At 41.4% G+C, this 16,809-nt stretch overlaps 1 protein-coding gene across 1 annotated transcript in view; it reads right to left on the bottom strand.

Annotated features, from left to right (window-relative positions):
* Positions 1 to 4,951: 4,951 nt before the first annotated feature.
* The window catches only part of DHRS12 (dehydrogenase/reductase (SDR family) member 12), a gene marked incomplete at its 5' end in the record, with an annotated part of 28,888 nt that continues 17,030 nt past the window's right edge, over positions 4,952 to 16,809 (bottom strand). The window contains 5 exon segments of the mRNA XM_009577823.1: positions 4,952 to 5,079; positions 7,696 to 7,833; positions 9,154 to 9,244; positions 9,788 to 9,892; positions 10,622 to 10,683. Of these exon segments, the coding sequence (XP_009576118.1) occupies positions 4,952 to 5,079; positions 7,696 to 7,833; positions 9,154 to 9,244; positions 9,788 to 9,892; positions 10,622 to 10,683 (524 nt within the window).

Below are 16,809 nucleotides of genomic sequence, written 5' to 3' on the forward strand. Positions count from 1 at the left end.
CACCTCTACTTTGTCCTGTCCCAAGAAAATTCTGTGGGGTTGCCAGCACCAAGTAATCAAGAAAGTTTCAGGAAAAAAAAGATTCATCTTTGTCATTACCACTAGTTTCAGGTGTGGGTTAGTTTTCCAAAGGCTGAGCATTGCTTCTGACTCTCTACTTGGTAAGTTAAGTTCACCATACTGACCAATATCTTGTGGGCTTTGTTGTCTTTCAGAATAGAGGGGTTTTACGTGAAAAAGTCTTACTGGCTTCTGTTCAGGTCAGTGTTTTCTAGGAATACTGCTCAGCAATTTGACCATCTTTTCCGCTAATTATATTGTAACACTTTCCAGTTCTGTTCCATTATGTAAATAAGTGTCTCCAACATAACTGAATAAATTGTGCTAGTTTAACCCCACTGAATTAATTTCTATCAGCTTCTGGCTATTACTTTTCCATCTCTATGTGTGTGTTGATTTGTAACGAGGAATTTGGGTTATTGAGTTTTCATCTACCTGTTCTGTGAGTTGGCATAGAACTGACAACTGCTGTTTGGGCAAGCGGGGTCAGTCCTTTGCTGCGACGAATTCTCACTCCGACTGCCTGGCAGCAGGCGAGCAGCCAAGGGAAGCAGGGTGTTTGGGCAGCGAACGAATTGCACAATTTTCTGCATCGCCCAAGGCTCCCTGCGGATTGCGGATTCTCAGCTGGAAGTAAAGAGAAGGTGCTCAAGAAGGTGATTTTTAACCATCAAGGAAAATGCCACTTCCTGGCAGCTGCCCGAAGTTTGCACCAGTGCAGGTTTTACCCCTTTTCCTCCGTTCTAGCAACATTTTAATCTGTGAAATACCACTGCCACTGCTGGCACGTCAAAGCAAAGGTTTGAGTTGTTTCTCACGACGGTAGGCTGAAAACCTGCCCTGCTGAAAACGTTTGGCCAGGCTGGCACTGTGTCTCTTTGTAAGGCTGCGTGTTAGATTCTACTCTGAGAGAGAACAAGTTTCCTTCGCAAGAATATGTCGTTTTTCCTAACGTTTATCTGATGGCTCCCTCTAGAGAGAGGAACAGAAATACCGACCTACTTCACATACTGAAGTTCTTGGCTTTGGTCACTTCTAGTCCCAGAAGTGTTTTTGTACACTCGCTCCCCGTTAGACTCCCTGCCTTTTCCATACCTTCTTTCTTTCATGGTCGAGATCGGTGCTGTTAGGATGCCTGCCAGAATACAGAATTTTCAAGTCATCTTACTTGCATTTCAAAATTATTTCCTGTAATCAGTCCCCGGTCTGCCCAAATGCACCCAGAACTACCTCTCCCAACAAAACAAGAGATGTAAGCCTGGTGGACAAACGGGGAAATACTCTGAGCTGAGCCAAGAGAGATCTGAAGGGTCCCACTGCCATTCAGAGTGATAACAGCTCATTTAAAAAGACAGTGGGTGGATGTTGATGAGCACTAATTTTAGATAAGTAGCATCTGGTGTCACGAGGAGAGCTTTATTTTTGCAGGGAGTGTGAGAGAGCGACACACACAGGGAATGGAAGAAGGGCACCGGCAGAAGGAACTTATGGATTAAACTGGTTTATAGCTGCCCTTCTCCACTGGAGTCAATGACCACCAGGTTGTTCTCTGAAAGAATAACTCCATGTTCACCCTCTGCTCACCGAGTTAAACATTGCTTAATGAAAACTAGTACTGCTTCTATTGCTATGGCTTTAAAAAATGCTCTGTTAATCAAAAAATACAATTAGTGATTGAATTGAAAATTGAAATGTCTGGCCCGGGGCTGTGTCCCACCAAATGAATTGTTTACATTGAGTTTTTCAGCACTGACTGAAGTCTGTTTATATTCAAGTCTATAGTAAAACTCCCCTCTCTGAGCCCAGACACAGCATGTTCAAGATCCCACCTGCACCTTGTTTAAGGGGAAGGGCTGTCCCTCCTTGCATCTTGTTCCCAGTGAGTGGAACAGTGAGTGTGGAGAGCCAGGACAGCACAAAAGCTGGCAGCTGTGTTGGTGCAAATGCAAGCAGTTGGTATTTGCAGCTTACTCCAGAATAGTGAGGTGTATATATGGGAATGCCCTGCTATTCAAAGGCAGAAAACAAACAATTGTTTATACCTTTAATCAACCACAGATTGTTTTGGTTTTTTACAAAGAATAAACATGGCCCAGAAATGAAATTTAGGAAAAGAGGAAATGCAGTTTACAAAATCGTCTGCTATCTGTTACATTGACGTCCTAAAATTTTCACCCAAGACAGAGAAACGTTTCAGTGGCCCCTGTGTCACTGCAGTGAGTCCCGCCGCACTGTTGATGGGCTGTGCCCTTCCATTAGGACATGGAGAAATGACTCTACACATAGTCTGTGGCGCTACATCTCTCTGTGCAAAATCCCCAAGAGCAAAAACCTTCTGAGTACATGAATTCACAAAATGAAGAAAAATGCAAAAGCTTTCAGAATGTGAAAAACAACTGAGGTCGGAGTCATATAAGCCTGAAAGCTGACACAAGAATTGTTGGGCTGAGCGTGGAAAGGGAAGGGCAGCCAGAACAGCTGCTGTACTTGTCATTCGGCTCCTATGAACCAGGTTGTACTGCTTTGCTCAGCAAGAATTTGCACCATCTTGTATTTCTGTTTTTCTCTTGCCCCTAAAAATTTTATAGGTGACACTAAACGTATTTCCAAGTCATTCCGGATTGCATTAACACAAAGCATCTCGCTGGCTTTACAGCCACACACCGTGTTTGCTCTTGTGGAAAAGGGCTGAAATAAAGCATCATTGGGACTGTAATACCAAAGTGTGTGAGACTTCGGATTTTGTTTCTAATCGCTATCCTGCGTTTTAATTCTTTTTCAATCAATCACAAGTGTCTTAAACCACACTGTAACCAAACTTTGATTAAAGCAGTTTTCATACCCTTGGCTTCATTTTTAAGCTGTGACTAAAAAGAAAAATACAGGTTATTCAAATACATCAGTACAGAATGTGGACTAAAATATATGTTACATATATATTATGCACTTTTGGTTATTTTTATGAACTATGTAAATACCCATCATTAAACTTTTCTTCTATACTGCAGAGCTGAGAAGCAACTTAAATACTAAAGTATGCAAATATCTTTCTTACATTTCTCTATCCAGTAGCTGCAAAGCTATTTACTATATATGCTTTCAGCCATGCTCTTATTTTCAGTAACTGTATTTAAGAGTCTGAACCATGTAAAATGTTAATACCAGACTCCTAGGAAATAAACATCTGTACAAGCTTTGCTGTTGTTTTCTTTCACTGTAGTGTGAGAAGGAGTTAAGTTTCTAAAATGAAGCAGCAGCTTGAATGCTGATCCAGCCTCTTCAGGAAGAGCCGTGACAGCCTGACGTGTCTCAGCCCTGCTTATCATGGGAAAACTTATTTCAGGGCCTCTCTGACAGTAAAGCCTTTATTTCCAAGGAGATGGACAATAGAAGTTTTTTCTAAATTGATACTTAATAGAGTGTCTCTGAATAATGAGTAAATACCATCAGCCAGTATGATATCTTTTGGGAAACTAAATTATGTAAAGCGGACATAATGAGCTCTCCTCTGCCTGTCAGCATGGCCTTTAGCTACTAGTCACTGCAGAGAGCTCAAGAATGCCTGTGTTATATTTGTGTCTAGGTCTTTTGTCCTACCACACTGGTCTACAGCCATGTGTAAAACAGTAGTGCAACTTTGTTGGGTTCTGTATGCAGTCTGCTATCAAACACACTCAGTTCAGGAGAAAATGTGTTACCACTATCGTTATTAATAGTCTTGGCTTTGCAGTAAATCTGAAATACGTAAGACAAAATGAATCCCACCTGAATGCCTTAGTCTGAGCTGGTTGTCTTCACCATCAGTAGAAAGATGTAGGAATGTAGGGGTTGTTTCTTAAACTAGATCCAGTAAATCACTGTGAAAAAGCCTCTTTTCTCTCTACTGATTTACAGTGAGAATCCCAATGAATAATTCAAACATCCACAGGTCAGGTAAGATGAATCCTATCCTCTGTGTCTGGAAATAAACAGTTCCAGGCAAAATACAACCCTCTCATCAGGAGGTGGACTTCTCTAAAACCTGTGCCCCCTCTGTGTTCCCTTCCCCCTCTTAATCCACCCATAATGATAAAGCAATTCCTTTGATCTTTCACAGAAATGGCAAGCACGTACGGCTTAGCATGTTATTTCTTTTCATGCCTAGAGTCATGCAGCCATTTCTCTGCTGGATCCAACCATCTCTGGGTGTGCTATGTGTTGAAACCTCCTACTTCGTGTCTTGACATAAACAGCATAATATTCAGCCCTGGCTGCATAAAGTAATGGGGAAGGCATTTGGCAATGTTCCTAAATTCTTGCTGTTTAAACATGAGGAAGCAGATCACTTCTGCATACCAGCATTGCTTTATAGAGACTGAATGCTGTGAGGAATCCTTCCATTTAAACTAAGCAGGCAATGCAAGAGAGAGTTTCTGCATTCCCAGTTATAGGTTTGAGCCCAGTCACCCTCACGCAGTGAAGGGAGCCACCAATCTGTCAAATACAGTAGTTAAACACTGTTTAAAACATTTACTACTTCTTTCCTGAAGTCTTTCATGAGGGCTACTGAAGGTACACTCCTCTGCATTTCTCTGTGCTGAGTGTTTTAAAAGATTTTGGATAACTTCACAAAGCCTTGGGTTTTATTTTAATGCCTCCCCATTTTTCTTCCAATTCGAAGAACACAACCTTACTGTGTCTTGAGACAGCAGGTGCATATTCACAATGGGCGAGAGTCTCAGCAGCAGAAAAAAAAAGTTGCAGGCACCACTCTCCCCCATGATGAGAACACCTGAACACAATTTATTTTTAATAGGCCTATGGCATCCTACTTCCCCTCAACAGCAGATGCACTACAGTACTGTTACTGTGTAATTAGAAGCTTTGTGGTTACGCTGTGTCAGTAGTGACACTAAGTTCCTGGAGAAGTGGATTTAAACTTCTGGGAGAACTCTTCCAGTACCTCCATTAGCTTCTCCTCATCCTCCGGTGGACTGTGGGTGCTTGCCAGGGGTAAGTGTGTAGGGACTGGTTGCCTGTCTGGAAGACAAAAAATAAAAAAATCCTTATGGGTGCATTTAACTACCTCTCCTAGCACAAAGGAGATTTTTCTGCTAGGCTCTATACTGCCCAAACATACCTCATGGTTTGAAGCCAGGAAACTTACCTTCTAGGTATCTGTAAACAATGTTAGTTAAGCATATCTTCCAAAACAGAAATTAAACTAATTTCATTTGTATTCTGGAACTAGAGTGATTGTCCTTTAGCACGATATGACTTAGACTGGGGAGCAAGACCTCGCTTGCAGCTAGGGACAGGATAGATAAAGAAAGGCCTTATTGGGGGGTTTACGCCTGCTCCCTGTCGCTAGCGTAACTCCTGTAGACAAAGACCAATAACTTGAGATTATTGCTGCAGGCAGAGGTTGCTTTTTCAGCATGAGACAGGGTTTTTCCTTGCCTCCTGGATAATGTTTCTAGCGCTACACTAATTCCCCAGCTGGGACTTCGTAGTTTGGATTATATCTTAAAATGCTTACTTTCACCCTTAAAAACAAATGGTTAAATTCTAATTGCTAAAGAATTTACGCTAGTTGCTCGATCGCGATAAGTAACATGTATCCAACATAAAGATGTCTGACCAGGTCTGCTCAATTTGATGCTTTGATTGGTTTTCCAAATCTCATACTCCTCGCTCACTCTTTGTAAATATAGCTATATCACCATCCATTCCAAGGGATTTTTCTCTCCAAAAACATGGTATCTAGAGCCTGGGAACCTTATGACAGTGCTCTCAGATGTCTATGAAGCGCTGGTGCAGCACTGTTAGTCTATTTTAATAAGTCCAACTTCCGCAGTAGCCAGCTGAGACTAAAAGAATGAGCTGTTGCAACACTGGGCAGCAGATCTTTCTGAAAACCTACCAGGCTGCCATCAGGCTTCCCAGGGGAGCAGAGATGTTTGCTCTCTTTAAGAGCAAATGTTGTAGCTGGCTGCACACACCACACAACCTCTGCTTATGGAAAACTGTGGAGAAAGAAACATGCACAGGAACATTCCCTTCTCCATCATTGAATATGAACTGCTTCCTACCTAACTGTAGTGCTTCTAGCAGCCTGTGCTAAAGTTTGGGAACTATGTGTGAAAGCCAAGTTCAGCATCATGGAGAAGATGCTTCTAGTCTTTGGAAAGCAAGACTCTGTCAAACATTTTTTATTTATTTTGGCAGATGCAGAGAATTCTGGTTGTACGAGTCATGTTCTCACTTCCCATTTTTTTTCCCTAAGGAAAAAACAATTTGTTGGCTTTGGTTTGCACTCAAAGGGAACAGAATAAAAGAGAATGGAGGAAATGGACGAAGGTGTGACTGATTCAGGAAATGGCCGTCTAGGACCAGAAAAGTAGGGCTTGTGGTAAAGTACTCCTGCACACAAAGCCCTTTACTGAAAGGGCCTGAAGAGGGCCCACTCGAAGCTGTGGCTTCCAAAGGGCAGCAGGAGAGAGAAATAACTAACTTCATCACTATTTGATAAGCATGGGACACGGACACAGGACTTCTCTTGCAGCCTTAAGAGCAGTCATGCCAAGACCAAAGCTCTCAAAAGTCTCAAGACCAAAGCTCTCAATTATCTATAGCTAAAGAGCCAAAGTGTGTTCCCTGTTTACTAAAGCTAGAGACAAAGGCCAAAGGCAAGACCCTGGTGGAATTATGATCTAGACCAAGAACAACAGCACAGAAGCATTAGGACCAGAAGAAGGTGATAGGAGTACAAAAAAGACAAAGCCTGGTTCTACAAAAAACACTGACCAGCTGGGATGTAGGGTTTCTGCATGCACTGCATGATGACATGAAAAAGGTCTGGTTAAATACCTATCAACCAACCCTGTGTGACTGTCTGGGAGGGGACAGAAGGGACAAAGTCTGAACTTCCTGCATGCTGTGCCAGAAATTCAGTGGATCAGGATTTGAGTGCAACATCCAACAAAAATACTGGGCTCCTGTAAGCAGTTACCCTGAGCTTTTCCTTTCTCCTGCTGGGCTGACCTGCATCACCATTAAGACATCTGTGCTTCCAGCTACTCTACTAAGATGCCTGTCATTTGCTTGGGAGGAAAGAAAGGCTCTGCCCTATTTTTCCATTCCCTATGCTTACAGTGCCAAAAATGCCACTGTGCTGAAATCTCTACCCAGCGTTAGAGAAAAGGGGGAGTTGGCAGTTCTAACTAGCATGGAACGGTAGGAAGAAGAGCCTGTCAAAGCAAAGCCAACCTCCAGTGCTCTGTGAGAAGGATGCTAGTTTCCCAGCACCATAAAAGATGCTGTTTGACTGCTGTGATTCACCCTCCCTTGGCACAGACCTGCATACAGCCATTTTCATTAAAGAAAACCCCAACCTCCCGAAACAAATGCTTTGAAGTCTCTATCAGCTACTTTAGAGGACAAAAGCAGGAACACAACAACTTAACATGGTCGTTCTCTGGTTGCACAATGCTCACTTGAACCATTAGTCTTGGAAAGATTTTGAGAAATACTTTACTCTTTGAACAACAGTTGCCTGGTCGAGCCTTCATCCCCTTCCGGGCCAGATGGGGATCCTACAGTTCAGGCAGCTTAGGGATCTCCACTGCTACGCCATGTAAGACACTGCCGCCTTACCTTGGAAGAACAAGCCGCTCGGTAACTTTGTTGCTTCAGATGATACTGCCAACCATACAACAGTATCAGCTCCCTGGGCCTCTGTGCGCAGAGTATTCTTCATCTTCTGATAGAAATCTGGCATTGATGATCTCACAGCTAGAAAGAATAACAATGGAATGGTGGCCTGCCATGCAAGGCTTTTTTGATAAAAAAAAAAAGAGCAGCTTAAAATTGCCATTGTGAGTGTAGGAAGAAGACCAGGCATCTCAGAGTTTATGAAAGAATTATTATTGCCCCATAGCTAGGGGTACGATGACTTGTGGTGGAATAGTGCTAAACTGCCAGATGATCCACCAGTTGTTTGTTTGCGTCAAATTACAGGGACAAAACTAGTAGGAGCTGAGAACAGGATCAGTGAGAGGTTCCTGAGCCAATTCTACTCTAAACTGCAAAGAAGTAAGACATGGGGAAACAGAAATACCAAAAACCAGGTATTCAAACAGGATTTTTAGCTCCTATTTTCTCACCAGTTTAAGGAAACCAATTGCAGCACTGTATTTAAAAACTGTATGGTGAACAGTACCTAAGCCAATGACATAATTAATGTTTAAACTCTGGTTTTCTTTTTATTTTCTCCAACAGGTGATGATTGAAGGCCCACTTCCTCCAACCCTGGGGGTTGGAGAGTCCTTGAACTTTAAGGTGGGATAACTTTATGGTTCATTAGGTTTGAAATCCACAAAGGATGTGCAAAAATAAATGTATCTTAACGAAAAAGAAATACTAGGATATTTAGTTGGAAAGGGCAGTTTTCAAGCATAACGTAGACAGAGTAAGTGCTTCTGTCATCAAAAGCAAATTTGGGAAACTGCATCCCTAGAAAAGACCTAGAGATTGGATTGCTAGTCTGCATCCCAAACTTGGGTATTAGGGGCTGGTAACATATTGCGGAACGCTGGCCCGCCTGCTGAGACACAGTCACCGAAGAACAGCTGCAGCTCAGACAAAGGGCTGTCTGGCCAAACACGCTGCTTCTCAACGGCAGTAAATGTTTAGAGGAAGAGCAGAAGAATAGGCCTTGCACAATGGGTGCGTGCTCCATTTTCCTATATGCCCTTGCAAATTCCCAATGTCTGCACGTTGGTACTCTCAGAGGCAAAAGCTCTTATCTGTATGTTTAACAGTCCCACTACAAATGTAGCTTAAAGGTTAGCTTAATGCGCTACAGCTCTGCTGTGCATTTGCGTGGGGCTGGAACCATTCATTGTCCATTATTATTCTCTGGCTATACACAGATAGCAGACACTGTGCAGAACAGCGCTACCAAGGGGCTACAAAACTACTTCAAGCACCAGTATGGAGCCAAGAAATCACTGCACATGTTGGAGAAATCTACCAGAAAGTCTCATTTCTCTTTGCTTTTAGACTAATCCTGAAAAGAAAAAAACATAGTCAAGAGTGTCAAGCCGATGTTACCTGGAGTGTCTGCCCAGCCAGGGTGCATAACAGAGAAATGGATGTTTCTGTGAGCTTTTGCCCACTGCTCTGTCAAGACAACTTGCTGTCTCTAGGATAGAGCAAAAAGAGCCAGACTAGCATCAAGTTCAATAGCCTATCCACCAAGTTATTTCCCAGGGAGACAAACTACACCAAATATGCTGTAAATACCAGGGCATTTATGTATAGCAGAAATATACCCTTGCTCACCCTCATTGGATTTATTGGATAATTTTGTCAGAGACCACCATGGTCATTGCAATCCATATCCTGGCCACAAGCTTACTTTTAAAGTGGTTACACTGCTTTTACTGACCACATCTACTTGCTGCAGACTGTAGGTGAGAACTAAGCAGGCAGAAAGGGTTTGTCAGCTAAAGACAGTTTTCCCTCTTGAGACTTAAATCAACTCAAGTGGAAGCCTAGCCATGCTTTCCGTACAAGATGGTATGCACTCATAAGTGCATGCCATCATACTCCTGAAGATTATAGCTCTGTATGGATTGGATGCACTGGGAAAGCAACAGTGAACAACAGGCTTTTTGCAAAGCAGATGGTATAAGCCGTCTAGCAAACAAGTGCTGGACTTTGTTTTGAAAACCATGGACTGTACCTTGTTTTGTGCATACACCATAGTTCCATCAAATGTCCCGTTTCCCGACTGCAAGTCAGATATGTTTAATTTTTGAACTAGCATGCCCCCCGAAGAGACAGTTATCTGTAATCAAATGAATGAAAAACAAATGAATGAAAAACAAAACCAGGAACTCCCCCACAATCGCACTCATGCATGTAATGTGGTCTTCAGGCCATCTTTTTAAGTCCCTAGGAGGAGGATTCCTCTGCATACTCTTTGCACTATGCTTGTGCTCATGTATGGAGCATACCTGGAGATGAGGTAGAAGACATAGAATTTTTTTTAGAAAGTGATTTTCATTTGAAGCGGTGTTGACTCCATCAGGGAACTTTGTGCTTCTTCCTTTTGAAAAGTAATTGGGAGAAAGAAAATAGCAGAATAGAACTATTTGTAGTTTATGTTTAGCATTTACAGAAGCTAATCAGAAAACAAGAGACACTCTACAAAACTTGGGAAATCTAATTTAAAAAATGTACCTGCTGTCCACTTTTACACCAAGACCTGCAAGGTTCTTTTAAGCCTATACTCCTGTTATAGGTATTTTGCACTATGCTGCGAGAGGTAACTTGCCCCTGCGAAAGTAAAAGGGGAAGTTTCCAAAGGAAGTGTTTTACAATGAAGGGTTGAGAGTAGCAGGCAGGAGCTTTGCCTTGTAGAAGGAGGTTGTTGTTAACAAAATCCAAGAGGATTCTAGAAATGCTTACAGCATTAAAACTAATCCTGCATTGCTAGCACAGTCAAAGGAATGCTGTCACAAACCAGAAGGTAAGAATAGTAAAACACCACTTTTCAATAGCATCACAAACTCACCACTCTGGCATCAGCTTCTTTTTCCAGGAGGGGCAGCAGGGCAGTTGTCAGAATATATGTACCTACAAGACAGACAGACACCGACATTAACTTTTCTTTTTAAAAAAGCTTTCTTCTCTCTCCATCTCCTATCACATCATCTGAACATCATATTTCATATCACATCACATCATATTTCTGAAACTTCATCTGAATTTACCCATTTTCTCGCTGCTTTACCTGCAATATGCCTATTCAACTTGTAGCGGTCTGCATTGCTGCATACTTCTCAAAAGGCACATCAGTTATTTTATAGACTTTTATGTTTATTGTACCTATAGAGCAAACTGATCACTACATTCCAGCCATGACTATGAAAGCAAAATGGCTCAGGTATGGATTTCCTCGTGGGTGAGGTGATGCCAGTGAAGAAATAGGGAATGCATTTCCACTCTACATGTGGCATATATACACATATCAATGCCGGGTCACAAACAAGAGAAGGAAACTGTGCTTCACACTTGTGTTTCTTAGGCCCTTGCGTATGCACTTAAGACTCATCCATTTTTACCTTCTCACTGTGAAATCACTCAGAGTACCCTGACACTTCTGATTTGTGTTGCACACAAAAACTGCCTCTTAAATCCCCAGCATGACTATTACAGATGATAAGGAGCCCTTGGGGGGAAAATACTAATGTTGCATGCCCAAGGCTGAGCTAAGATTACGTGGGGAAACTGAAGTGTGTCCTTCCCCACTTTAATCGTGTTCATTTAGCATAGATTTGTACACACCGCCCAAATATATTCCATTACAGCTGTTACCATGACCAGCAAAGTTTGTTATCCAAAACATCGTTCAACTGCTAGTGTGTTTGATTCAGACACACCTAGTGATATTCCACCCACTCAAGTGCAACACAGGGATTTTTGTTTGTTTTTATCTCTTCAGAGATACTTTTAAAATTTTTTCCCCTTTAAACTGTATTTTAAAAAAAATGTTTAATTCAAAATGAATCTAGCCCTATTTAGTCTAGTGTTTCTTCATTGAGTATAACACTTCCCTCTTGTCTCTTCACAAATGGCTCTAGTTCAACAATTCTATGTTAGCAATAAATAAATGTATTTTTTTCCATGAGCTACTGAGGCCATGTTTTTCACTAGACATGAAGACTTCAGCATGTGTCTTTATAACCTCTCTTCCACAGAGGCAATGAGATCACCCAGTTAAAATACAGCATGTTTATAAATATGCTACCAAAATCAAACATGCTACATGCTTGGTGAACAAACTGTTCATTTCCCCCATCAGTCACAGCAGTCTTCATTTTCTCTATATAATCAGAGGGGCATCCATATGCACACAATATATTTAAAACCCTGGCAAACCAAACAAAGCGAATGCACAGCAGATGAGTAAATGCAGCCTGTCTTCAGCAGAAAATGCAAGCAAAAGCAGTTGCCAGTGAATAACGAGAGCCCATATGTCTCCCCTGGTAGTAGTGGGGAGACTGAACGATGACATCATTAGGACAAGAACTACCGTAGATTATCATGGGAGACTGCCACGATGTTTTTAAAAAAAAAAAAAAAAAAATCACTTCAGTACAAGCTGAGAGCCTGGATTAAATTTTGATTTGCTATGGATTCTTCAAATGCAAAGTAACATCATGTCTTGGTTAAATACGCTGCATTTCCGAAAGGCAGAGCTGCAATGCAATGCAAGCTATGAGGATGCTTGATTTTACTGTCCTGCAGATTAATTTACGCTTTTAAGGGGCTTCACATTGGTTTGTTAATTCTAAAGGGATGCAAAGATGAATGCATTAACATTGCCTTATTAACAACTGGGGTTTGTTTTCTTTTCCAGCTGGATGAGAGAAATGTTCAATGCCAAAAAGCCTGCTTATAGCAACTACAGCTTGTCAGAAGTTTATGTGCTTATTTAAAATCACAAACTAACTGCAAAGCCAGTGTCTCCTCTCTTCCTCAAGTTTATTAAGAATTCAGTAAATCCCACAGAGCCAAAGCATTCAATCTTTTTGCCCCACAAAACCACTTGCTCATTTGCTTTGAGACAGAGCACAAGAAGACCAGTTTTGACCCCAGCTTCCTACAGTAAGCACTAGTATCTCAAAACACACACAGATGCGACACATCAGGCATTAAGACTGAAGCATTTCATTTCTCCCACTACTAAATACTTCACGAACTATTGTCCCCGGTTAAGTGTTCAAACACAAACTCCTTAGTACTTTAACAAATATACTTGGATATTATAAGTTTTTATTTGCATGGGCTGGCCTGTCAGGCAAAACAGCCTGGACAAGAAATTTAGTACAATAATAGTAGACTAGATATACCTTATTAATGAGGTATATTGTCTGGAATACATCATCATCAATTGAAACCTCCACATTTTTATTCATGTAAAAGCTGGCATGTAGTTTGATAGTACGTTCAAAGAAATAGGAACAATGCTATGTACAGCCAGCCTGGAGGCCTGGCACAGCCATGTGCATCATGGCGTGTATTTTGCCAAGCACAGCTGTATTGCAGCATGCAGTAATACAGAAATGAATTTCTAAGTAAAAGGGGGAAGCCGCAAATAAATGCGTTGCCTGCCACAGTCCTTATAAAAACATGAATTGCATTAACAGTATAAAAACAAAAAAGGAAAACGTTCTTATTTTTAGTAAAAAGAAAACTTTGCAAGGAAAACCAAGACCGATTTGGTAGAAGAAACTACATTCCCCTCTCCCCCACTTAAGGAAAGCAAGACAACATCCAAATTGTATATCCTTTTGCTAATAATTGATTATTAATATCAAGGTACTGAACATCTGCCTTTCCAAAATGAACACTTCAGCATTCTAGTACGTTTCCTTGACACAAAAATAATTTTTGTCCGTTAAAGGAGAAGCCTCCTCCCACAGAGCTTAGTTAAAAATGGTAAAGCATATAAAATGTGATTAATGCTTAATTATCACTGTGTTCAAACTGTACAGATTTTTTTGAGGGTTGTTTTTTTTTTTAATTGTTTAAAAGACCAAGAGAGAACACAGAGGTGCATGGAGGGAAAGGCGATGATGAACAGTGATGTGCCTTGTACTGAAAGCATTAAACATTGGGTATCTTGGTGATCCTGCCCCTCCTCTGAGAGGACCTTTGGGATTCTGCCAGAAACAAAGGAAGACCTTTGTTCCCCAGAAAACAAGAACTGCCCCTACTCCTGGGGGATTCTGGAGAAAGCGTGTCCTTGTCTCAAGCAGATACTCTGTAACTGGAGATGCTCAGCCTTGAGGCCACCACGTTTCCCGGTGCCTGCTCCCCAGCTGTTGTATCCACGACAGAGAAGGAACCGAGAGCCCTCTGGGACACATGGCAACTGGGAGCGGGATGCTTCTGTCTGAGGAGTTCTCCTGGACTATGGCCCACTTCTTGCACAAGTCTGAGTGCCTGTGGAAAAGAGCAGGCTACTTTGAATTACTCACACAGTGGAAACTTGAGCAGCAGCCTCTCTTTCTCACACACATCTCAGACCCAGCAGGCAGGGAGCTATGAGTACACCTAAAAGGCAGTGCTGGACATATGGCTGTGCTACCTATATTTATGACTGTGTGACAGAGGTCAGACTGTTATACATCAGCTTCTGCTGCTATTGGAAGGTATATTGTCTACATGGCCTGAAAGCTTGGCTCCCACTAGTGTAAAGGTAGGAAAAAAAAAAAAGAAACATTTTTGCAGCGAAACAGTATACACCACTTCCCTTTGAAAAGGAGTATTTGCTGTGCCACAAAGGAGTCCAGCAGGATGAATTTCGGAGCTTGCTCAGAAGCAGGAGGAATGCAGAAGGGGGTGAGTAAGCATCCAGTCCATCACCCACACATACAGGATTCCATCTTGCCCTCACTGAACTCTGCTGAGTTCTCTGCTGAGACTAGAGAAACCTACTGGACAAGCTACATCCCTGTACCATGTAATGAGGTTTGACACAGTACTTGCTGGCCATGTTTTCTCCAGTTAAAGAGGCTCCTGGGATTGCTGCACGATTTCTTTTAAAGATAAACATCCTCTCAACATTTGCTTTTCTTTGGAAAAATTCCTGTAAGTTTTATGTCTTGAAGTTGAGCTCACATAATAGGAAGTCATGTATAATACAGTGTAATTAAAACCTTCCTGTAAGGATACAGCAACTCCACCATTACACACCACTCAACCAACTCTATCAGGCAGATTAGACAGTGTGGGTTGTCAGTCTGTGCATTACACATGGCAATTCCAGTAAATGCAACGAGCATGGCACTTAATGAGAACACACTTTCTTCATATACACTCCCTCCCAAGCGCTCATCACAGTAATGTTTAAGTTTCATGTTTACTTGCTCAAAAAAAAAAAAAAAAAAAAAATTGAATCACCATGCATTCCCTTGTGGCCTGTTCAGTAATTGCTCTACTTGCTCTGAGATCTTCTCAATTTAGTTGAGTAACCTGATATTGTGTTCTAATTAACAACTCCCGTTTTTGACTCCATACAGTGAACTCCTCCGTCAACCTGTATGAGCAGTAATTCAGTGGTTTCACAATCACAGAGTGAAACTTTAATGATGCAAGTGTAGAAAATGAGGAGCTGATAGGGAGATAAACATTCAATTCATACACTAAGTTGTTTTAAAAAAAAAAAACAAACAGAACTACAAAAATCAGCCTGTCTGCTTCATAAACTCCTAAATAAAATTAGGCTACCTTTCACATGACCTAAAGTGGAAGCTGAGGGGACTTTATGGAGGACACTATTGTTAGGTCTTGCGGGAAGGTAGCTCTGCACGTTCTTGCAACAGTTAGTTCACCATGGATCTCACCATCTCTACCACAGCATAACCAAAGTGAAAGCTATCCCCTTGCAAGGGACAAAAGTCTACAGTGTATTACACACTGGTCTTTCCCACAGAAGGCTACAAATCTTTCTGTACTAGAATGTGAAACTAAGCAAAACACAGAATAGCCCTAACAGAAAACAAACAATACCGTCAATGCAGATTTCCAAAATGCTGGTGTTGTAACTCAGCTTTAGCTTGCTAAAACCTGGAAGACTCCTTACATTCATGTATTTCAGGCTCGGAAATCAACAGGATAACACGTATAATATAGTCCATGAACACATACTCCTATCTGCTTTACAGACTTAAAGCGACCCCAAAACCTGTACTTCAAAATCGATTTGTAAAGAAAATTATGGTTTCAGCAGAAGTAATATTGTAAAGCCACTACCTGTTTATAACATCAAATTAATTGATGATGCAATTACTGCAGACCCAAGTGTCTTGGTGGATTCTAGAATAGTTTTTGCTTGATGTTCTATCTGGCAATTAGTGGTAAATTGTTGGTGAGGTTTTTAATCTGCTAACATTGAGATAAGGGCAGGCAGCCAGCACCACACTCAGTGAAGTTTTCCATCTGCCTAAGCTTTGCAGTATTATTAGGAATAGTGTTATTTCAACTGTGAAAAAAGTGGGAACAAAAAAAAAAAAAAAACAAACACGCAACACTTCTATTGTACAGATTTCAATGGCTCATTCATCTGGTAAAAATCAGTTAAATTGGCTTGCTTTTCTTATGTCCAAGTCTTTAAAAAAAAAAACAACAAAACACAAAAACAAAAAACAAACTAACTGACATTCTTCCTTGACCTGGTTATCTTTTCAAGCCTTCAATTTATGCAGTTCCAAGTAAGAGACATCCCTGAGTCTGTTTCCTGAGTACAAGATCAGGAATGAAGATTTTAGTGCACTGTCTCTGAAGGCCAATTCCACCACACTAGCAATAACTGAGAGTGTATGGGAAGAGCTAATGAACATGAAAGACAAAACAAAGGTTTACATTTCCCTTGAATTACAAAGCTGAGCTCAATAAGAGTTCTTCTGTGTCCTGGGAACCTTCAGTATAGCTAGTTGATTTGCAATTATATCCAAGCTTATCCTTTCACAGAGCACTCCTCATCCATAAGTCTCAAAGCTCTTTAGAAAGAAAATTGGTATCATAGTCTCCTTTTCACAGGTAAGGTTGTCTTGCCAAAGATCAGGCACTGACCTCATGGCAGACTGACAGCTGGTATCAAAGTTGCCTGACTTCCAAGTAGTTCAGAACACAGTCCACCAGGCAACGCTGGCTTGTGTAAAACACCAGTTAGATATGGTTTATGTGTAGGGA

This window comes from Fulmarus glacialis, unplaced genomic scaffold, assembly GCF_000690835.1.
Source record: "Fulmarus glacialis isolate BGI_N327 unplaced genomic scaffold, ASM69083v1 scaffold8305, whole genome shotgun sequence".
NCBI lineage: Eukaryota > Metazoa > Chordata > Aves > Procellariiformes > Procellariidae > Fulmarus > Fulmarus glacialis.